General features: G+C 65.6%; 2 protein-coding genes across 3 annotated transcripts; both read left to right on the top strand.

Annotated features, from left to right (window-relative positions):
• The first annotated feature begins 645 nt into the window (after positions 1-645).
• On the top strand, positions 646-5,283 carry CNN2 (calponin 2). The gene is made up of 7 exons (XM_039695718.1): positions 646-794; positions 2,754-2,875; positions 3,189-3,255; positions 3,333-3,470; positions 3,622-3,738; positions 4,024-4,170; positions 4,247-5,283. Exons 1-7 carry the CDS (start codon positions 732-734, stop codon positions 4,511-4,513), a joined length of 921 nt encoding a protein of 306 aa, XP_039551652.1. The 5' UTR covers positions 646-731; the 3' UTR covers positions 4,514-5,283.
• Positions 5,284-5,877: 594 nt separating this feature from the next.
• Positions 5,878-21,447, top strand: ABCA7 (ATP binding cassette subfamily A member 7). Of its 2 annotated transcripts, none has more exons than XM_039695812.1 (50): positions 5,878-5,947; positions 7,295-7,585; positions 7,677-7,770; positions 7,916-8,057; positions 8,136-8,263; positions 8,328-8,449; positions 8,527-8,709; positions 8,806-8,895; positions 8,981-9,206; positions 9,292-9,431; positions 9,497-9,613; positions 9,741-9,920; positions 9,997-10,205; positions 10,296-10,472; positions 10,655-10,877; positions 10,981-11,202; positions 11,311-11,515; positions 11,584-11,700; positions 11,864-12,035; positions 12,188-12,319; positions 12,411-12,550; positions 12,626-12,763; positions 12,877-13,088; positions 13,203-13,275; positions 13,520-13,722; positions 13,825-13,873; positions 14,077-14,139; positions 14,690-14,844; positions 14,926-15,050; positions 15,125-15,223; positions 15,542-15,737; positions 15,860-15,954; positions 16,127-16,159; positions 16,481-16,586; positions 16,669-16,743; positions 16,960-17,129; positions 17,198-17,375; positions 17,461-17,576; positions 17,732-17,876; positions 17,963-18,086; positions 18,175-18,307; positions 18,757-18,877; positions 18,985-19,047; positions 19,124-19,230; positions 19,885-20,026; positions 20,095-20,229; positions 20,306-20,409; positions 20,505-20,597; positions 20,673-20,910; positions 20,985-21,447. In XM_039695812.1, exons 2-50 carry the CDS (start codon positions 7,520-7,522, stop codon positions 21,123-21,125), a joined length of 6,717 nt encoding a protein of 2,238 aa, XP_039551746.1. In that variant the 5' UTR covers positions 5,878-5,947; positions 7,295-7,519; the 3' UTR covers positions 21,126-21,447. The 2 variants fall into 2 exon arrangements, with proteins under 2 accessions (XP_039551746.1, XP_039551756.1); XM_039695822.1 differs by lacking the exon at positions 5,878-5,947 and adding an exon at positions 6,751-6,791.
• Positions 21,448-21,501: the final 54 nt, after the last annotated feature.

Consider the following 21,501-nt stretch of genomic DNA (forward strand, 5'->3'; position numbering starts at 1 on the left):
GTGGCCCGCGTGTGTGCGTGACCGTGGGTGCGTGTGGATGTGTGAGTGCATGAGTGAGTGAACATGCATGTTCAGGGCAGCGCCCGTGGGTCGGGGGGTGCATGTGGGTTGTGTGTGTGTTCTGTGTGTTCTCTGTGTGTGTGTGTGTTTTCTGTGCGTTTTCTCTGTGTTCTGTGTGTGTGTTTTCTGTGTGTTTTCTCTGTGTTCTGTGTTCTGTGTGCGGTGTGTGTGTGTTCTGTGTGTTCTGTGTGTTCTATGGTCGTGTTATTCTATGTGTTGTGTTCTGTGTGTTGTGTGTGTGTTCTCTTTGTTCTGTGTGTGTATGTTGTGTGTGTTTTGTGTGTTCTCTGTGTGTGTGTGTGTCGTGTGAGTGTTGCATGTGGCACCCACGGGCACGGGCCAGGGTGCCCACACCCGTGAACAGGGATGCACACGCGTGTGCCCGCCTGTCTCTGTGCCCGTGTGCACCCTGTGCCCGTGTGCCGGGGGCGGCTCCCGTCCCACCCCCGGGCTGCCCCGACTCCGGTGCCTCCCGGTGCTCCCCGAGTGGCGGTGTCGGGGTTCGGGACCCTCCCCTCGATCCGGCCGCTCCTGCCCTTATTTGGACATTTTACCCCGTCCAATCAACGCGGGGGGGGCCGGGCCCGACCCCGCCCCCGCCCCGCCCGAGCCCGCTCCGGTACCGGCCCCGTTGCCCGCGCCCCGCTCCGGTACCGGCTCCGCTCCCCGCCATGAGCAGCTCCCAGTTCAACAAGGGCCCGTCCTACGGCCTCTCCGCCGAAGTCAAGAACCGGGTGAGCCGCGGCGGGGACCGGGCGGTGCCGGGACCACCGGGCGCGGGTGAAGCGGGGGCTGGGGGATACCGGGGCCACCGGGCGCTGTGGCTGCCGGTGCTCCTGGAGGCGCGGGAGAGCCGAGCATCCCGGTGCTGCTGCGGAGCCGGCCAAGAGTGGAGAAGTTGTGGGATTCCGGGAAGATGGAAACCCGCAGCTTCCCGGGAGGATGCGGAACTGAAGGACTCGGAGTACCGAGCTCTCTGAGGGCTGGGGGTAGCGAAGCTGTGCTCCCAGTCTCGAGGTGCCCTGAACCTGCCTGGAGGGTCCCAGGGACGTGTCTTGGGGACCGCGGTTGGCTGTCTCCCGTGCGGTGGCTCCGCTGCCCCCGGCAAACGGCGGGGAACCCTTCCCGTCACACCCGGGGCTGGGCGCGATCGCCTCTCTCCCCTCCGGACCAGCTCCACAAAGCTCCTCCACTTTCTGCTTCCCCGCAGCTCCACATCGCTGTACGGGATGCTCCGACCTGGGATGCATCCCGTCCCCGGGGATGCGGCTTTTGGCCCCGGTGACTCTCCCGCCGAAGTGCCGCGGGGCCGGGAGGGGAAGGAGGGATGGGAGCCTCCGGCCGAGCTGTTTGCAGCCCTGGGCGGGATCCGGGTGCACGGGGGTCCTGCCGGGCTGGGGGGGCACAGGGGACACAGCAGCCCCGGTGGTCGGTGCTGTGCCCAGGCGAGCAGAGACTGAGCCGTGGTCACCCCGGGGCAGGTGGCTCGAGGGTGGTTTGTGTTCTGCCCGGGGACACCTGGACAGGCAGGAGAAGGGACAAGTGGTGACGGGCACGTGGCTGCCGTGGCCGGGGTGGTGGCCGTGGCCGGGCGCTCCTTACCTGGCCTCGCGGGGGATTTGCAGATTTGCATTTCGTAACGGGGAGAGGATGAGCCCCGGCCTGCCCGGGCTGGACTGCCCCAGCTGAGCGGGTGACATGTGCAGGGCCGTGGTGCTTCGTGTTGATTCAGCAAGACGTGAGCCAGTCCGACTGCCCCGGTGTGTCTGATGGAGGTGACATCACCGACTGGGAACCAGTTCAACCCATGACATGCTCCCAGTCTGTGGAAGCCTTTGCAGACTGGGCTGTGGTGGGATCTATCTGGGGCTGGTGCACTCCCCATGGCCTGGGAAATCCTCAGGCTGGCCGTGGGGAGGGAAGAGGAACTGGCTCAGCTGCTCACGCCCCAGACAATCAGCTGGTGGGGCTGTAGAATCCCCCAGCCAGGACACACGGGGTGTCACGAGGGTCATCCATGTCCTGCATCAGCCGAGCTTCCATTTGGAACTGCTGTGTCCCCCTGCCACCTAGCAGGGCTGGGCTGTGCCCATCCCAGAGTCTCCCTGTGTCCAGGATCCCGAGGGACTCATGGCACATAACAGGACCAGGAAGGGGCAGGATGGGTGAGAGGTTTGGGTGCCCACCCCAAGGTGCCAGCTGAGCATCAGAGGCGCTGGGCTGGGGCAGGACAGCACTCAGGGTTTCCAGACCCTTCCCTCCCTAGGCCAGGAGAACTTTCCCTTCCCTTGTGGGCCGAGACGACAGAGATGCTGCTGGCCCTGGCAGCTGGTCTCCATTTGGGAGGAGACATCCACATTCCTGGCATAGCCGTGGTGACTGAGGAATCTGTGGTGGAGGCTGGGCCTCGCCAGAAAGGAAAGGGAGAGCATCTCGTGGCCAGGACCCCTGGGGCTCGGAGCTGAGCTCCCAGCAGACAGGGAGAGACAAATCCGGGGGGTCACTTCCCCCTAACCCCATGGGCAGCTCCTTCTCACGCTTTTGGAATGGTTCAGAAGCTGCTGTGTCTGCTGGCAGCATCATCCTCATGCTCCTGTCCCTGTTGCCGTAGCAGGGAGGGGGGAACTGTCCCCATGAGGGGTTTGGGGTGCACGCTGGGGCCCTGCCTGAGCTGTCCCCCCACTGCCCCCCAGCTCGCCCAGAAGTATGATCCACAGAAGGAGGCTGAGCTGCGGACGTGGATCGAGAGCGTGACGGGAAAACAGATTGGACCTGACTTCCAGAAGGGGCTGAAGGACGGGGTGATCCTCTGCGAGTGAGTCCTGGGGCAGTGCTGAGCATGGCCCCAGCCCCTGCTCCAGCTGGGAGGAGATGGGGGATACCAAAGCTCCAGGAACCCTCACCAGCCTTGTGGTGGGAGGGGTGGGCTGCATGTGTGCCAGTGGGAGCTGCCAGAGTCACCCCCAGGGCTTCTGTGTCTGGGGAGAGCCCTGAGCACAAACAGGGACCTGGAAATTTGCCTCACATGGAGGAGGCCTGGGCTGGACCTTCCCAAAAGGAGCCTATGCCCTGCAACCACTTTGAGGTTTTTTCCTGCCACAGCCTCATGTCCCCCTGCCTCCCTCCAGGCTCATGAACAAGCTGCAGCCCAACTCCGTGAGGAAGATCAACCGCTCGGCCCAGAACTGGCACCAGGTAGGTGCAGCTCTGCTGCCACCCGCCTGCTGTTCCTGCTGCCACCCGCCAGGCCTCACCCCTGTGCCCCTCCACAGCTGGAGAACCTCTCCAACTTCATCAAGGCCATGGCCAGCTACGGTATGAACCCCGTGGACCTCTTTGAAGCCAACGACCTTTTTGAGAGCGGGAACCTGACGCAGGTGCAGGTGTCACTGCTGGCACTGGCGGGAATGGTGAGCACAGAGGATGAGGAGTCTGGGACAGGCTGCAGTCCCTGGGGACCCTGAGTTTGGGCTGGTGCCTGTGGGGCCCCACAGCTCCCCTGCCCAGGGAGTGGGTGGGGGGTTTGGGACCCCTGTCCTTCCTCACAGCCGCTCCTGGCAGGCCAAGACGAAGGGGCTGCAGAGCGGGGTGGACATTGGCGTGAAGTACTCGGAGAAGCAGCAGAGGAATTTCGACGAGGCCAAGATGAAGGCTGGGCAGTGTGTGATCGGGCTGCAGGTGGGCTGCCACAGGGGTCCCGTGGGTGGGGGCTGGGCAAAGGGTGACAAATTCTGTCAAATTCTCAGCGCCGTCACAGCTGCAGGCATTGCTGGAGGGACCAAAGGCATGAGGTGCCTCAAGTGTCCTTGGATCTGGGACCATCTTGGCTCTGTCCAGCACTCAATGGCTGGGAGATGGGTTAGGGAGCTCTGGCTGTGCTCTCCAGGCTGGGGAAGGATGGGGACAGGGGGAGAAGGGGCACATGTGGGGCAGCACACGTTCCTCACCAGACCCCTTTGTCAGATGGGCACAAACAAGTGTGCCAGCCAGTCCGGCATGACTGCCTATGGCACAAGGAGGCACCTCTACGACCCCAAAAATCAGATCCTGCCGCCCATGGACCACTCCACCATCAGCCTCCAGATGGGCACTAACAAGTGTGCCAGCCAGGTGAGCCCCCACACCGGGCTGGGGAGGGATGGGAGGGCCACAGCTGAGCCCTGCTCCATCCTGTCCTTCCTTCCAGGTGGGCATGACGGCTCCCGGCACCAGGAGACACATCTATGATGCCAAGACGGGGACAGAGAAGTGTGACAACTCCTCCATGTCGCTGCAGATGGGCTCCAACCAGGGCGCCAACCAGAGCGGGCAGGTCTTTGGCCTCGGCCGCCAGATCTACGACCCCAAGTACTGCCCCCAGGGCAGCCAGGGCGAGGTGGCCAACGCCGCCGGGGAGCTGAGCGGGGACCCGCCCGGGTACGGCTACTACCGTGAGGAGGAGGAGAGCTACTGAGCGGGATGGCTCCGCCCCAGCCGCACCATCTCATGTACAGCCACATTCCAGCCTCCACTGTCGTCATTCCCTCTTTTAAAACTCTTTTTTTTTTTTTTAAACTTTGGAAATGAATCTATTTTTCTGAGCAAGGAAATAAAGACCCTGTTTCTAGAGAAGAGCCCAGCAGATTCCCCCCCTACCAGGAGCTGCAAGACCCTGGGGCAGCAGGAAGGTGGCAGATGTTGTAGCATCTGGGACAGTGTCACCTCTGCGGCCACCACACGCCCCTGCGATGCCCCCGGATCCCTCGGCAAGGAGCAGGAGAGGGTGCCCTGCTGCCCCTGGTGCTGCTGCTCGTCCCTGTGCTGGCAGGAGAGGGGCTGGGGTCAGCGGGGCACGGGGGGAGCACATCTGGGAGAGACTGAGTGGGCTCGGGCTTGTGAGTGTGCGTTTGTGGGTGAGCGCGTGTGTGTGTGTGTGTGCACTCTCTAAATGCTGGAAATGCCCTTCTTGCAGAACTCACAGAGACCGAGTTTTCCAGGCCACGGTGATGGCTGCAGGGCTGGGCCGGGAGCTGGCACAGCTGGCACAGCTGGCACACCCAGCACTGCTGTAACCTGATCGCCCAGGCTCGCTGGAGCCGAGGTTGGCTCCAATGGCTGCATCCTGCACCGGGGCACTGCCCTGCCCATCAACATCTCCCCTCCCGTGGGGTTCTTTAAGTGGATGCTCTCAGACTGAAACCATTTATTAAAAAAAAACAAAACAACCTTTCAACATAAACAGGAGCTGGTCTCTGCTGCAGGTGCCTTCTCCAGCCTCAGGAGGGTCTCTCTGTGCTGGGGGGCTGCTGCTGAGCTGGGTGAGATCCCCGGAGTGACACAGGGCTGGGGTGGGATGCTGCGTGTCCCAGGGAGCTGGGAATGGGCTGGGGGGTTCATGGATGTGCGGGATGAATGAGTGATTAACAGTGCCAACGGGACAGGATGGGACATGCCTGTCCGGGAAGGGATCCACCTTTTTGGGGGAAAATGGTGCGTTTCGGAGAGCCACGCCGCTCCGTGGGGCTCCCAAGGGTGGGGTGGGGTGAGATCCATGGGATGGGATGGCGTGGGATGGGATGGGACCAATGGGATCAATGGGATCCATAGGATGGAATGGGATCCATGGGATGGGGTGAGATCCATAGGATGGGATGGGATGGGATCCATGAGATGGGATGGGTTGGGGTGGGATCCATGAGATGGGATGGGATGGGATGGGATGGGATGGGATGGGATGGGATGGGATGGGATGGGGATTCCTGCTCCCCGCCCCGCGCCGCGCCTGCCCCTTTAAGAGCCGGCTCCATGACGTCACGCCCACGGCTACTTTGTAGCGCGGGGTGGGCGGGGCCCGCGCGCGCCCGGCGGAGCCGCGGGGTCTCTTAAAGCGGCCGCGCAGCAGCATCAGGTAACGGGGGTCCCGGGCCGGGGGCTGCCAGGGCCGAGGGCCGAGGCTGTGTCCCGGCTGCTGTCTCGGCCGCATGCGGCCGCCCAGCGTCCCCCCGAGGCTCTTAGTGCCTCCCCGCCCCCCCTCCGAGGCTATCCCCGTGTCCCCCTCGTAGCCCCGAACTGTTCCCGTGTCCCCTCTGGACTGTCATCGTTCCTTCGAGCTGTCCCCATGTCCCCACTGGCTTGTCCGTGTCTCCCCCGGGCTGTCCCCACTCCTTCCCGGCCCGTCCGCCTCCCGGTGACTCCGCACCCCTGCCGGGAGCGGGGCTCCGTGCGGCCGAACCGGGCTGGGGGACGCGGGCTCGGAGGGCGCCGGGAGCCGCGGTTGCTCCGGCGGTTGCCGGGGCCGCGGGGTCCAGCGAGCTCCCGGCAGCAGCGATGCGGCGTGTTTGTCCTCGTGAGATGAGTGAGCACATTCCCACGCCAGTCCCCCGCGAGGATCCAGGGGTTCTGTGCTTGTTTTGTCCCGAAAAGTGCCGCCGCCCCCGCGGGGCTGGGGCTCCCCCGCACCGGCGGATCCGCAGCACGCCCCGGTTCCAGCGGGTGGGGACACTCACGCACCTCTGTCTCCCCGTGTCACCCCCACCTGGCAGCTCCTTTCTCTCCGTGTCACCCCAGCTGACCCCGGTGCATCCCCGGAGGAATCCTACCCCCGAACCCGCTGGTGTCCGGCCCCGCAGGCCGATTAGGCGGATTTCCCAGCCGGGATCCTAATCCCGCTGCCCCGTGCCCGCTTATCCCGCCTGCTCCCGGGACCCGGCTTAGCCCCGGGCGCGGGCGGGGACGGCGAGCTCGGGGCTGCGGTGAGTGCGCGGCTCCCGGGCCCCGGGGGAAAACGAGGGGCAAATCCGGGGGTGCGCCAGGCTGGCGGGGACCGGGGAGCCGCCCCGGAGCTCGGTTCTCCCGGGGCGTGGGCGGGTGCACCGGGCGGATCGCTGCGGGTTGGGTCGTGCCGCCGCCTTGGCAGAACTTTGCTGCCGGGCCCCGGAGCTGCTGGGGCGGCTCCAGGGGTGGGTGAATTCCCGGGAGCTGGCAGAGATGCGGATGCTTCCCGTGGGATGCGGGTGTCGGAGCCCGAGCCCACTGCACCGGAGCAGTTCCGCTCCTGGGCTGATGAGAGCCCCACCCACATCCATCTCACGGGGAAACTGAGGCACGGACAGGTCTCAGCCTCTCCCGGGCTGCCCAGCTCGCCCGGAGCTACTGCTGGGGTGCCGGAGTGCTCCCTGTGCCCGGCATGGGCAGCGAACCGTGCTGCTGGCTCCTGGACAGAGCTCGTGCCCAATTCTGGCTGCTTTTGCTTTAGGAAGGAATGTGATTTGAGCCCTTAGCTCCGGAAAGGAGCTTTGCTGCCGGAATGCCGTCCGGCTCCTGCCGGCCCCGGAGCTCAGCGCTGTGCCCGGCACCGTGCCCGGGGTGTGATAAGCCCCGAAGCAGAAGGAAGTGAGATCTCAGCCGTCATCCCCAGCTCGGGGCTGCCCCCCCTGCTCTGACCCGCAGCCGGAGCCGGGCGGGGCCCGCGACCCCCGCGATGGCGGTGGGCACCCAGCTGGGACTGCTGCTCTGGAAGAACTTCACCTACCGCCGGCGGCAGCGGGTGAGTGGGCGATTGGGATGGCACAGGGGCAGGCAGAGCCCCGGACACTGATGGGGACCGGGACCCCACCCCAGCCTTGCGTCTCCCCCAGATCCAGCTGGCTATCGAGATCCTGTGGCCCCTCTTCCTCTTCCTCATCCTGATCTCAGTGCGGCGATCCCACCCGCCCTTCAAGCAGCACGAGTGTGAGTGCCCCCCGCAGGACCCCCGGAGCCAGATAAGACCCCTCTGTGTGCCTTCGGGGTGACACCGCGGGGACAAACACGGGAGGCGGTCACAGGGTGCTCGGGTGTCTGTGGGGTCCCCTGAACCTGCCTCCCTCTCCCTCAGGCCACTTTCCCAACAAGGCGCTGCCCTCTGCGGGGACCCTGCCCTGGCTGCAGGGCATCATCTGCAACATGAACAACCCCTGCTTCCTGCACCCCACGGCGGGAGAGGCCCCCGGCGTGGTGGGCAACTTCGATGGCTCCATGTGAGCGCGGGGCTGGGGAGCTGCGGGGCAGAGCGGGGCTGGCCGGGGGTCTCATTGCCCACCCCCCCCTTGTCACAGCGTTTCTCGTCTCCTGACCGAAGCCCGGCAGGTTCTGCTCCGCGGGCACGGGCAGCGGCTCCTGCGCAGCTTCGCCCGGCTCCTGCCCGCCCTGCGCCGGCTCCGGGACAGCGGGAACCAGCGGAGCGGTGAGCACCGGGGCCGGGGCGTGCCGGGGGAGCCAGACCCCCTGTCTGACCCCTGCTCCCCCAGCTCTGCCGGTGAGGGAATACTTGAGAGAGGACGAGACTTTCTCCCGGTTCCTGCGGACCAACACGTCTCTGCCCCCGGCGCTGGTGGATGAGCTGATGGGGGCTCGGCTCAGCCCCCGCATCGTGAGTGTCGCCGCGGTGCCCAGTCCCGGTGCCCACTCCTGGTGCCCGCATCACGACTGCCCCCCCTCTCCTTGCAGTTCTCCTTGGCGAGCATTCGCCTCCCGCTGAAGGCCCTGGTGTGCAACGCCTCGATCCTGGGGGGCTTCCTGGTGGGCTCCACCCAGAGCCTGCAGCACGGACTCTGCGCGCTGCCCAGCTCCCAGCTCCGTGCCATGGAGGGCTCCTTCCTCTCCCAGATGGACTTCCCACGGTTCCTGGCGGTGAGCCCCCAGCGCGGTCGGGGGCTGGGGGGCAGCGAGGCAGAGCCCCCTGGCCTCCCCGGCAGGGCTGTGACCCCCTTCTCATGCCCCCTGTAGGAACAGCTGAGCTCGGAGTTGGGCGGGATCGCTGGCACCGTGGAAGCTTTGGGCAGCTTCCTGCGGGATGCAGCATCCCTGATGGAGGAGGTACACCCCTCCCCTGCCCCCTGCCCACCCCCACCGTGCCCCTGCTCCCCACTGCCCCTCTCCACTCTCATCCCACTCTCCCCAGGTCTCCTCCATGACCAGCCTGGCCGAGCTGCGTCAGGAGATTGCGGGACTGAGGGCCCCCAACACCAGCACGGGAGCCTTCACAGCCCTGTCCCGCATCGCCTGTGGGCACCCCGAGGGCGGGGGGCTCAGGATCCCCTCCCTCAACTGGTACGAGGACAACGATGTCAAAGCCTTCCTGGACCGTAACAGCTCGGAGCACAGACCCGTGGCCTCAGGCAGCACCAGTGAGTGGGGGGCTGCGGGAGGCTCAGCCAGGGGCTGCAGGGGGCAGGGGGGGGTGGTGGTGAGGGCTCAGCTCTGTATCCCCAGGTCCCTTCTGCCGGGAGCTGCTCCGCAGCCTGGAGTCCAGCCCCCTGTCACAGATCTTCTGGCGGGGGATCAAGCCCCTCTTTGTGGGGAAGATTCTGTACACCCCACCTGGGCCCGGCCCCGACAGTGTCATGGCTGAGGTGAGTGGGGGCTGCGGGGGGGCTGGAGGGGTTTGGGGGGTCTCATCTCTCTCCTTCTCACACAGGTGAATCGGACCTTCCGGGAGCTGGCGGTGCTGGGGGAGTTGGGGGGTGCCTGGCAGGAGCTGGGACCCCGAATCTACACGCTCCTCAACAGCAGCCTGGAGATGCAGGTGCTCCAGGTGTGTGACCCCAGACTCCTCCCATTGGGAACAGGGTTGCTGTGGGGTGCAAGATGGGCTGTGCTGGGGTGCAGCTGGCCAGGAGTGGGGTGGGCTGCATGGTCTCCCATACCCTGGTGCTTTGCAGGACCTGCTGCTGGCCCCGAGCACAGCCCAGCTCCTGGATGGGTTCCTCAACGGCACCTCCTGGAAGCTGCCAGAGCTGGTCACATTCCTGACGGGGCCAGCAGGGGGACCAGGCCTCACCTGGCACCAGGTGTACGCTGATGTGGACACAGTCCTGAGCACGCTGTCACAATTCATGGAGGTTTGTGTCACCCTGCTGTGGGGGGCTGGCCCCTTGCACCACCCGTGCCCACCGAGCCCTCCCTGCCCTCCCACAGTGTGTCTGCCTGGACAAGATCGAGGCAGTGGCCACCGAGGAGCAGCTGGTAGCCCGAGCCCTGGAGCTGCTGGAGGAGCAGCAGTTTTGGGCAGCAGTGGTCTTCCAGCCCCCCGTCAATGCCACAGCCCCCGGACTGCCACCCCACGTCCGCTACAAGATCCGCATGGACATTGACGACGTCACGAGGACCAACAAGATCAAGGACAGGTTGGGGGATGCCCTCCCTGTCCGTCTCCTTGGCCACCCTGTGCTCATTGCCAGGGCATCCCTGGTCCCAGCAGCGTGTCCTTCCCCCAGGTTTTGGGACCCAGGCCCCGCAGCTGACCCCTTCAGTGACCTGCGCTACGTCTGGGGGGGCTTCGTGTACATTCAGGACCTGGTGGAGCAGGCGGTGGTGCGGGTGCAGACTGGGGCTGCCCCACGGACTGGGGTCTACGTCCAGCAGATGCCCTACCCCTGCTACGTGGACGACGTGTGAGTGGGCAGGGGCAGAGCCTGGGACAGCTGGGTGACCCCCCTGCTGCAGTGGGGGACACATCCAAGCACCCTGCAGCGTGGCTGCACTGGGGAGGTGGCACAGGGCTGGTCGTGCCCTGGTGTCCCTGGCACAAGAGGCCCTTGAGCTAAGGGTGGAATGGCTGCTGGTATCTCCCCAGGTTCTTGAGAGTCCTGAACCGCTCGCTGCCTCTCTTCATGACTCTGGCCTGGATCTACTCAGTGGCCATGATCATCAAGGGGGTGGTGCACGAGAAGGAGACGCGTCTCAAGGAGACCATGAAGACCATGGGGCTGAGCAGCGGGATCCTCTGGCTCAGCTGGTTCCTCAGCAGCTTCATCCCCTTCCTCCTCAGCTCTGCCCTCCTTGTCCTCATCCTCAAGGCAGGTTGCAGCTCTCAGGGGACAGCATGGGTGACACAGAGAACGTCAGGGCTGGGAGCCAGCACGGGAGGCTCCCCAGGCTCCAACCTGCCTCCATCCACAGCTGGGAAACATCCTGCCCTACAGCGACCCAGCAGTCATCTTCCTCTTCCTCAGCACCTTCTCAGTAGCCACCATCAGCCAGTGCTTCCTCATCAGCACCTTCTTCCCCCGTGCCAACCTGGCCTCGGCGTGCGGTGGCATCATCTACTTCTCGCTGTACCTGCCCTACGTGCTGTGCGTCGCCTGGCGCGACTACATCACCTTCCCAATCCGTGTCCTGGTGGTGAGCCCGCAGCTGCCCCTCTGCAATGCCCCTGCTGCTCTGGGTGGGGGCTTTGGGCTGTACCCCCAGGCCAGTCCTTGCCCTCACTGCCTCTCTGGCTGTCCTCAGAGCCTGCTGTCCCCCGTGGCCTTCGGCTTTGGCTGTGATTACTTCTCCCTCTACGAGGAGCAGGGTGTGGGCATCCAGTGGCACAACCTGGCTGCCAGCCCCGTGCCAGGAGACCCGTACAGCTTCGCTGCAGCCATGGGGCTGCTGCTGCTGGATGCTGTCCTCTACGGCCTGGCCACCTGGTACCTCGAGGGTGTCTTCCCAGGTGGGTGCAGCTCCCCTGACCCCCAGCTGCCGCTCAGCCCTGGCCCCACTTAACCCCTTCTGCTGCAGGTCAGTACGGGATCCCCAAGCCCTGGAATTTCCCCTTCCTGAAGAGTTACTGGTTTGGAGAGTCATCCTCATCTGGGCACTCCGTGTACCACAGCAGCCCCCACACTGCACCCCAAGGTGGGTCCCTGCCCACCCTGGAGCTGCGTGGCTGAGGGCAGTGGCCATGGAGCCCTCCAGCCCAGGCCTTGCTCCCCAGTGGAGGGCCCTGCACCCCATGGCAAGGGGTCCTGCCCTCAGTAAGGGGTCCTGGCCGGGGATGTGACCCCTTGGTGGCTTCCAGTGCTGGTGGAGGAGCCGCCTGCTGATCTCCAGCCCGGCGTCTCCATCCGCAACCTGGTGAAGGTCTATGGCAGCAGCGGCCGTGCAGCCGTCAACGGGCTGAGCCTGGACTTCTACGAGGGGCAGATCACCTCCTTCCTGGGCCACAACGGCGCTGGAAAGACCACCACCATGTGAGCCACCACAGAGGGGCTGCATGGCCATGGCTGGGGACAGGAGCTGAGCCTGACTCTGTCCCCACCTGGTCCCCACACAGGACAGGGTACCTTGGCCCCAAGCCTTGCTGCCCCTGTGCTCCATGACCCACTTTTGTCACCATTTCCAGGTCCATCCTGACTGGCCTCCTGCCCCCCACCTCGGGCACTGCCTATGTGCTGGGCTGGGACATCCGCTCCGATATCGACAGCATCCGCAAATCCATGGGCATGTGTCCCCAGCACAACGTGCTCTTCGACATGTAGGCAGGGCTGGGGTGGTGTGGGGAGCGATGCAGGGCTGTCCCCCTCCATCCCCGTGCCCCTCACCCTGCCTTCCCCCCGTGCCCACAGCCTGACGGTGGAGGAGCACGTCTGGTTCTACGGGCGGCTGAAGGGGCTCTCGGAGCGGCAGGTGCAGGAGGAGATGGAGCAGCTGCTCCGGGACACGGGGCTGCCCCACAAGCGCCGGGAGCAGACCCGGAACCTCTCGGGTGCGTGTGGGGGCCGGGCTGGGTGCCTGAGCGGGGCTCGGTGGCTCCGAGCCTCCCCAACGCCTCCCTCTGCAGGCGGCATGCAGCGGAAGCTCTCGGTGGCCATCGCCTTCGTGGGCGGCTCCCGGGTGGTCATCCTGGACGAGCCCACGGCCGGCGTGGATCCCTTCTCCCGCCGCAGCATCTGGGAGCTGCTGCTCAAGTACCGCCAAGGTCAGGGCTGGGAGCCCCCGCTTCACCCTCTGAGCCCCCCAGCCTGGCCCGAGCGGGGAGAACCTGCAGTGGGGGGGTCCAGCAAGGGGGTGCAGCCCGTTCCTGGTCCCCAGGCCGCACCATCATCCTGTCCACCCACTACATGGACGAGGCGGAGCTGCTGGGGGACCGCACCGCCATCATCTCGCAGGGCCGGCTCTGCTGCTGCGGGTCCCCCCTCTTCCTCAAGGCCAGGCTTGGCACCGGGTACCACCTCACCCTGGTGAAGCGGGACAGGAGCGGGACAGGCGGCAGCACCGGCGCTGTCCCCGGTGTCACCAAAAAGGTGGGACCCTCAGCCCTGTGATCATCCCCCAAAGGGCAGCCAGTGTGGATACTGGGGGGCACTGGGGGCCAGTGCTGCTGTGGGGTGCCAGGCTCCAGCCAGCCTTTGCTGCAGGATGGCAGTGACTCGGAGCACAGCAGTGACACGGGCCTGGGCAGCGAGCGGGGCAGTGATGCCAGCGCCGTGGGTGAGCGTTGTGTCCCCTCACAGTGTCACCCCCAGCTGCTCCCCAAACTCCCCAGGGGGACTGGGGGTGCACAGCCCCCCATCTGGCCCCTCTCCCCCTTTTATTGGGAGTGCAGAAGGGGATCCCCATCCCCTCCATCTCCCCTGGGGACCCTCAGGCTGGCATGCCGGGCACACGGAGCTGTGGCCAGCTGTGCCAGCCAGTGGCTCCTGCCCCGGGTTCCCAGCCCTCCCCATCCCTCCAGATGTGGCCCAGCTGTCGGCGCTGATCCAGAAGCTGGTCCCTGGCTCCCGGCTGGTGGAGGACATCGGGCACGAGGTGCTCTTTGTCCTGCCCTACAGCGGGGCCAGGGATGGGGCCTTTGGGGAGCTGTTCCGCGAGCTGGACGCACGCCTGGGCGAGTTGGGGGTCTCCAGCTACGGCATCTCTGACACCACCCTGGAAGAGGTACCCGGGGGGGCTGTCAAGGGGCTCCCGGGGTGCTCCTGACCAGGGGGTTTCCCTGTGGGTGCTGGTGTGTGTTTAACACCAGCTCTCCCACACGCCCAGATCTTCCTGAAGGTGGCCGAGGACACAGCGCTGGACACTGACACCACAGGTAAAACCCCTCAGTCCTGGCTGGAGCTGAGCTCTGGGGTACAGTGGGGCTGGGGAGGTGCTCAGCAGCCCAAAGCAGAGGGGTGGGGTGTCCCCAGCACCTGCCAGGGCTGGGGGGCCCTGCTGGGAGCACCTGTGGATGCAGAGAGGTGTCACAGCCTGTGACCTTGGTCCTGCCCTGGCATCTTGTCCTCATTTCATCAGGCACCATGAAAGGAGCAGCTCCTGGCGAGATGGGGGATGGGGATGTGGCCGATGGAGAGATGGGTAAGGCTGGGGGAGGTGGGATCCCTGAGCTGCTGCTGAGGGCTCCCCACCTCCTGCCCCTGGGCTGGGGTGATGGCACGTGTCCGTCTGGGTGGCTGTCCCTCCAAGCAGGCATCCCTTCAGGCACGTGTCCCTTCAAGCAGGGGGATACTCAGGGACTACCTGCCAGTTTTGGGGTGTCCCCAGAGCAAAGATCTGGGATGAGCATGGGTTTGGGGAAGCCCAGCTCTGCACAGGAGCTGGAATGGGATATGAAATCCCAGGGGGAATTCAAGAGAACTCTTGAGGGAAAATTGGCATGGGGACAGCCACGGGAGCCTGGGGGGGGGGCTGTGGTTGTTTGGGGCGCCAGCTCTGCCGTGGGTGGGCACTGGTAGTAACCCCTCTCTCCTCTCCTTTACATTGAGCCAAAGGAGCCCGGCGAGGTAGGAGCTGGGGGCAGTTTGGGGGCTCCTGCATGCTGGGGTGGGGGGACGCCCCTGCCAGCCCCCTGTCCCCCCTCACCCCGCCTGGCACGAGTCCCTTGCCAGACCCGTGTGTGTCCCGGCAGCGGAGGAGCCCCGGGAGACGGACCTGCTGCGGGGGGCGGCGGGGCGGGCGTGCGGGAGGCTGCGGGGCTGGGCGCTCACCTGCCGCCAGCTCCGCGCGCTCTTCACCAAGAGGATGCTCCACGCCCGGCGCAGCACCCGCGGGTTCTTCGCTCAGGTGGGGCCGCGGGGAAGGGGATGGAGCAGGACACGGGGCAGGGTGGGGCAGAGCCAGCCCTGATCCCCCCGGCCTCCTCAGATCGTCCTCCCCGCCGTCTTCGTCTGCATCGCGCTGCTCTTCAGCCTGATCGTGCCGCCCTTCGGGAAGTACCCGCCGCTGCAGCTGCAGCCCTGGATGTACGGGCGGCAGTTCACCTTTTTCAGGTGTGTCCCCAGCCCTGTGCACGCCGTGTCCCGGTCCCCCGCTGCCGCCAGCTCACTCCTGTGTCTCCCGGCAGCAACGACGCCCCCGGAGACCCCGACACAGCCCGGCTGCTGGAGGCGCTCCTGGCTGAGCCCGGCTTCGGCACCAAGTGCATGAAGGAAGAGGGGAAGGCGTGAGTGTCCTCGGAAGGACGGGGACAGCCGGGGATTGTCCCCTACCTCAGTGCCCGGGGACCCTCAGGCTGGCATGCCGGGCACACGGAGCTGTGGCCAGCTGTGCCAGCCAGTGGCTCCTGCCCCGGGTTCCCAGCCCTCCCCATCCCTCCAGATGTGGCCCAGCTGTCGGCCCTGCCCTATCCCCACCTGCCCACGGAGCAGCTCTGCCACCTGGTGTGACACTGGGGACCCCCAGCATGCCCACGGAGGGTCCCGGTGCCCCTGGCTCACACCGGGCTGGTAACGGGAGTTTCTCTCTCTCCCCCGGTGCCCAGGGCAGGGCTGTGCCCACCGGCTTCCCACCCCGATGGCTTCTCCACCCCCTCGGCCCCCCCGTCCCTGCTGGAAGTGCTGCAGCGTGGGAACTGGACACGGGCCAAGCCGTCCCCCCCGTGCCAGTGCAGCGGGCCGGGGGCACACAGGATGCTGCCTGAATGTCCTGAGGGGGCCGGGGGGCTCCCACCGCCCCAGGTAACCCCCCCAGCCCGGCAGGGGCAGCCCCAGGGCTCTGGCACTGCTGGCTGTGGGGGCAGTGATGCTCTGAGCATGCCACAGGGCTGGGTGTCCATGCAGCCCCTCTGTCCATCCCGCAGGTGCAGAGGGGCACAGGGGACATCCTTCAGAACCTGACGGGCAGGAACATCTCCGACTACCTGGTGAAGACCTATCCCCAGATCATCCGCCAGGAGTGAGTGCTGGGAACACCAGGGACACTGCAGGGGCACTGTGGGGACACCAAGGGAACACCCCGGGGACACCTGGGGGAAGGGGACACTGCTGGGGACATGTGGCTGGGTGGGCAGGTGCTGCCCTCGGGGGGTTTCTCTCTCCTCTGACTCCCCCCACCTCATTTCTTTCAGGCTGAGGAACAAGAAGTGGGTGAACGAGCAGAGGTGAGCTGGGCAGGGGCTGGAGCCTGGCACAGCCAGGAATGGAGGGACACAGGAGATCCCTGGTGGGTTTGGGGAGAGCCTGAGTGGTCCCTGGGCAGAGCCACCATCCAGGTGCCCTCTGCTGTGTGTCCCTTACTCTGGCACCTGGGCGAGTGCAGGGTTGAGTTTGCACAAGGGTGGCAGTGGGGTGGGTGTCAGGTTTCACAGAATTGTAGAATCTCCAGGGGTGGAAGGGACCCAGGTGGATCCTCAAGCCCAGCTCCAGGCATGCTGGCAGTGGGAGTCTCTCTGGCAGGTTTGGGAGCCCCGTTTCTCCTGCAGGTACGGCGGCTTCTCCCTGGGTGCTGGCAGCTCCCAGGCCCTGCCATCAGCAGCAGAGGTGGATCAGGCAGTGCTGGAGCTCCGGGCGCTGCTCAACATCACCCTGGTACAGCTGCACCCAGCCCCTGGCTCGGCTCTGGGGTCCCAGTGCTGGGAGACCCCTCCTCACCCTGTGTCCCTGTGCCCAGGGCAGCCCCTCGGATCGGCTCCTGGCCAACCTCAGCCGCTTCATCGAGGGTTTGGATGCCCGCAGGAATATCAAGGTGTGCCCAGGGCTGGGGGTGCCTCAGGGGGGAGAGCTGGGGCAGCAGGGATGTGACAGTGCTGTCCCCTCAAGGGGTGGAGCAGCCCAGGAAGGACTGAGCATGGCTGGAGGGGAGCAGGAGCCCGGTGGGGAGCAGGGATGCTCCTGGTGCTGCCGGGGGCAGTGCCAGCTTGGGCGGGGGGCTCTGAGCTGCCCGGCCCTCCCCATGCTGTAGGTTTGGTTCAACAACAAGGGCTGGCACGCCATGGTCTCCTTCCTCAACGTGGCCAGCAATGGGCTACTGCGAGCCCGGCTGCCCCCCGGCACCGACCCCGCGCGCTTCGGCATCACGGCCACCAACCACCCCCTGAACCTCACCAAGGAGCAGCTCTCCGAGGCCGCCCTGTGAGTGTGGGGACGGGGCTCCACAGCCCCCTCTGGCCCCCGCTGAGCTCTCCTCCCCTCCTCGGCAGGATGGCCACCTCTGTGGACGTGCTGGTCTCCATCTGCGTGATCTTCGCCATGTCCTTCGTCCCGGCCAGCTTTGTGGTCTTCCTCATTGAGGAGCGGGTCAGCAAGGCCAAGCACCTTCAGTTTGTCAGCGGGATGAAACCCATCACCTACTGGCTGGGCAACTTCGCCTGGGACATGGTGGGGATGGGGATGGGGACAGGGATTAGTTCCAAGGGGGCTGGTCCCACCCCTGACCCCTTTCCTTGCTTTTCCATCCCCTCAGTGCAACTACCTGGTCCCCGCGCTGCTGGTCATCCTCATCTTCCTCTGCTTCCAGCAGGAATCCTACGTGTCCTCGGCCAACCTGCCCTCCCTGGTGCTGCTGCTGCTGCTCTACGGGTGATGGGGCAGCAGAGCCCAGCAGGGGCGAGGGGGTGGTGGGGCTGGGGGCAGCCGGGGTGAGGGGCTGTGGTGCTTGGGAGGGTGGGTGCACTCTCAAACCCACCCCAGGCTGGGAGGTGCCCCTCAGCCAGCCCCTGCTGTCCCTCCTGCAGATGGTCCATCACGCCCCTGATGTATCCAGCCTCCTTCCTCTTCAGCATCCCCAGCACTGCCTACGTGGCCCTGACCTGCATCAACCTCTTCATCGGCATCAACGGCAGCGTGGCCACCTTTGTGCTGGAGCTCTTCGTGGACCAGGTGAGCCTTGGCATGCCCTGCACCCCCATCCCTCCCCTCCAGTGCCAGTGCCAGCTCCCTCACCCCTGTCCTTGCTGCCCCATCAGAACCTCAATGACATCAACCGTGTCCTGAAGAAGGTTTTCCTCATCTTCCCCCACTTCTGCCTGGGCCGAGGCCTCATTGACATGGTGAAGAACCAGGCAATGGCTGATGCCTTTGAGAGGTTTGGTGAGTCTGGGGGTGTCAGGGCTGCTCGCCCTCCCCAAATCCCAGCACAGGGGTCCCTTATTCCTACAGCCCCTCTGGCTGCTTGCAGGGGACAAGCGCTTCGTGTCGCCCCTCTCCTGGGACCTGGCAGGGAAGAACATGTTTGCCATGGCCATCGAGGGCATCGTCTTCTTCCTCTTCACCCTCCTGCTGCAGTACCACCGCTTCTTCCTGCGCCTGGGGTGAGCGCTGGACGGGGGGTACAGCATCCCAGAATCCCAGAATCACTGAATCCCTGACGCAGATGATTCCACTACTTTATCACCCTTTCTGTTAAAAACTTTTTCCTCATATCCAACCTAAGTTTCCCTTGGCACATCCTGAGTCTGTGTCCTCTGGTTCTGTCAGTTGTTGCCTGGAAAAAGAGACCAACCCCACCTGAGCACAGGCACCTTCCAGGGAGTTGTAGAGAGTGATAAGGTCACCCCTGAGTCTCCTTTTCTGCAGGCTAAACACCCCCAGCTCCTTCAGGGTTTGTGTTCCAAGCCCCTCAGCAGCCTTGTTGCCTTCCTTTGGATGTGTTAAAGCATATCAATGTCCTTCCTAAACTGCACACAGAGCTGGACACAGTACCCTGGGCAAGCTCAAGGGGTGGGCAGCCCTGGATGTGCCCTTGCCACTGTTCCCACAGCCCCCGGGCCCTGGCGCTGCCCTCGCTGGGAGATGAGGACCAGGACGTGGCCAGGGAGCGGGCGAGGGTGGGCAGCATCCCCCCACACGGCCACCTCCTGCTTCTCAAGGACCTGACCAAGGTGGGTGCGTGGGCTGGACCCCGCTGTGGGCTCCAGCCCACCCAGGAGCCCCGGCCCCACTGGCAGTGACAGGAGGGAGCCCCCAGTGCCACCTCTCCTCCGTGCAGGTGTACCGGCGCAGGAAGGCTCCGGCCGTGGACCGGCTCTGCGTGGCCATCCCCCCCGGGGAGGTGAGGGACAGACGGACAGACAGATGGCTCTGTGGGCAGGGCCAGGGCTGCCAGCGACCCTGCTCTGCCCCCACAGTGCTTTGGCCTCCTGGGGGTGAACGGGGCTGGGAAAACCTCAACCTTCAAGATGCTGACAGGGGACACGGAGGTGACGCTGGGAGAGGCCTGGTTGAAGGGGCACAGGTGGGTGAATGCAGGGACTGCACGGCTTGGATTCCCCTCCATGTCCTCACAGCACCTATGCCACCATCTCTGTCCCCACCCTGTGCCCTTCCTGGCCCTTTGCCCTACAGCCTGCTTCATCATCATCCTCATCCTCGTCCCTGCAGCTGCTTGTCCCTATTCCCACAGTATGCCTGGCACATGTCCCCATCACACTGTGCTCACCTGTCCCTGTCCCTGTCCCATGCTCACCTGTCCCTGTCCCATCCTCAGCTGTCCTCATCCTGTGCTCACCTGTCCCCATCACAGTGTGCTCACCTGTCCCTGCCCCATGCTCACCTCTCCCATGCTCACCTGTCCCCATCACAGTGTGCTCACCTGTCCTTGTCCTATGCTCACCTCTCCCCTGCTCACCTGTCCCCATCACAGTGTGCTCACCTGTCCCTGCCCCATGCTCACCTGTCCCCACCCCACAGCGTGCTCACCTGTCCCTGCCCCATGCTCACCTGTCCCCATCACAGTGTGCTCACCTGTCCCTGTCCCATGCTCACCTCTCCCATGCTCACCTGTCCCCATCACAGTGTGCTCACCTGTCCCTGTCCCATGCTCACCTGTCCCCACCCCACAGTGTGCTCACCTGTCCCTGCCCCATGCTCACCTGTCCCCACCCCACAGCGTGCTCACCGACCTGCAGTCTGTCCACCAGCACATGGGTTACTGTCCCCAGTTTGACGCCATCACGGACCTGCTGACGGGGCGGGAGCACCTGGAGTTCTACAGCCGCCTGCGTGGGATCCCGGAGGAGGAGACCCCCAGGGTAGGGCCTGCACCATGTCCTCCCCAGCCCAGGGGCAGCCCCCTCCTCACCCCCTCTGTCTCTCGCAGGTGGCTCAGTGGGGTATCACTGCTCTGGGGCTGGGCCCGCACGCCGACCGGCCGGCGGGCAAGTACAGCGGGGGCAACAAACGCAAGCTCTCCACGGCCATCGCCCTCCTCGGCTGCCCCCCGGTTGTTTTCCTGGTGAGGGGGGCATTGGGAGGTCCCACGGCAGCGCCAGGGTCCTGCCCAGGCTGACCGTGGAACGGGCCCGTTGCAGGATGAGCCCACAACGGGGATGGACCCACAAGCGCGGCGGTTCCTGTGGGAGCGCATCCTTGGCGTCATCCGGGACAGCCGCTCCGTGGTGCTCACGTCCCACAGGTGAGTCCCCACCAAAGGGGAGCACCCTGTTCCTGTAGAAACCCCCCAGAAGGGAGCGTCGCTCTGCCCTGGGGGGCTCACACGTGTCCCCGCAGCATGGAGGAGTGCGAGGCGCTCTGCACCAGGATGGCCATCATGGTCAACGGCCGGTTCCGCTGCCTGGGCAGCGTCCAGCACCTCAAGAACAGGTACCGGCTCTTGGCGGGGCTGCAGAGGGTGGGGGCCACGGCCACTCCTCACAGCGGCGTCCCCTCTCCCCGCAGGTTTGGGGACGGCTACACGGTGGTGGTGCGGGCGGGGGGCCCCGGCCCGGCGGCGGTGCAGGCCCTGCTGCAGCAGCGCTTCCCCGGCATCGTGCTGAGGGAGCAGCACGGGGGGCTGCTGCAGTACCACCTGCCCGCCCGTGCCACCTCCCTGGCCGCCGTCTTCAGCCTTCTGGCCGCCCACCGCGGCCCCTGCCACATCGAGGACTACTCGGTGTCGCAGACCACGCTGGACCAGGTGACAGGGGAGGCAGTGTGAGGGCGTGGTGGCCCTGTCCCACGGCGCTGTCTCTCATCCTGCCCTCCCTGCAGGTCTTCATGCACTTTGCCCAGGAGCAGAGCGATGGGGACGCCGGGGAGGTCACAGCCCCAGGGCAGGACGCGGCCCCCAGCCCCGGGAGGAGGCTGAGCAGGTTCCTGGAGGACGACAGCTACCAGGAGAGCGCTGTCTGAGTGGGCCATGGTGTCCCAGCTCCCTCCTTGGTTGTCACCACAGCACGAGCCAGGGTCACAGGGCTTTGGGGTACTGCAGCCCCCCAGAGCTGCACAGAAGAGGCCTGGGCACGTCCTGCCCGCTGGCAGTGTCACCATGGCATGGGACAGTGGGTGCTGGGGAGGGCTCAGAGTGCCAGGACAGAGCTGGCCGTGGTTCCCCGCGGCGGGGTTGATGCTGAGCTGGATGGGGGGGTCTGGGGCTGGCCTTGGGACCCCGCTGCTCCCCACCGGAGCCGAGCTTGCTGTAACAGAGCAATTCAATAAAAACCCACGGTACTGCCGGGAGGCTCTGTCCTCGCCACGACGCGACCGCGGTGGGGACAGGGCGGGGGCA

Source organism: Passer montanus, unplaced genomic scaffold (assembly GCF_014805655.1).
Source record: "Passer montanus isolate IOZ18808 unplaced genomic scaffold, ASM1480565v1 scaffold112, whole genome shotgun sequence".
In the NCBI taxonomy this organism is placed as follows: domain Eukaryota; kingdom Metazoa; phylum Chordata; class Aves; order Passeriformes; family Passeridae; genus Passer; species Passer montanus.

Coding starts and splice junctions, on each gene's coding strand:
- ABCA7 (XM_039695812.1), top strand. CDS start 7,520: ATGGCGGTGGGCACCCAGCTGGGACTGCTGCTCTGGAAGAACTTCACC. Junction 9,614..9,740: donor TGGAGATGCAGGTGCTCCAG/GTGTGTGACCCC, acceptor GGTGCTTTGCAG/GACCTGCTGCTGGCCCCGAG. Junction 15,224..15,541: donor ATGAAGGAAGAGGGGAAGGC/GTGAGTGTCCTC, acceptor CCCGGTGCCCAG/GGCAGGGCTGTGCCCACCGG.
- CNN2 (XM_039695718.1), top strand. CDS start 732: ATGAGCAGCTCCCAGTTCAACAAGGGCCCGTCCTACGGCCTCTCCGCC. Junction 3,256..3,332: donor CGGCCCAGAACTGGCACCAG/GTAGGTGCAGCT, acceptor GCCCCTCCACAG/CTGGAGAACCTCTCCAACTT. Junction 3,471..3,621: donor TGCTGGCACTGGCGGGAATG/GTGAGCACAGAG, acceptor CGCTCCTGGCAG/GCCAAGACGAAGGGGCTGCA.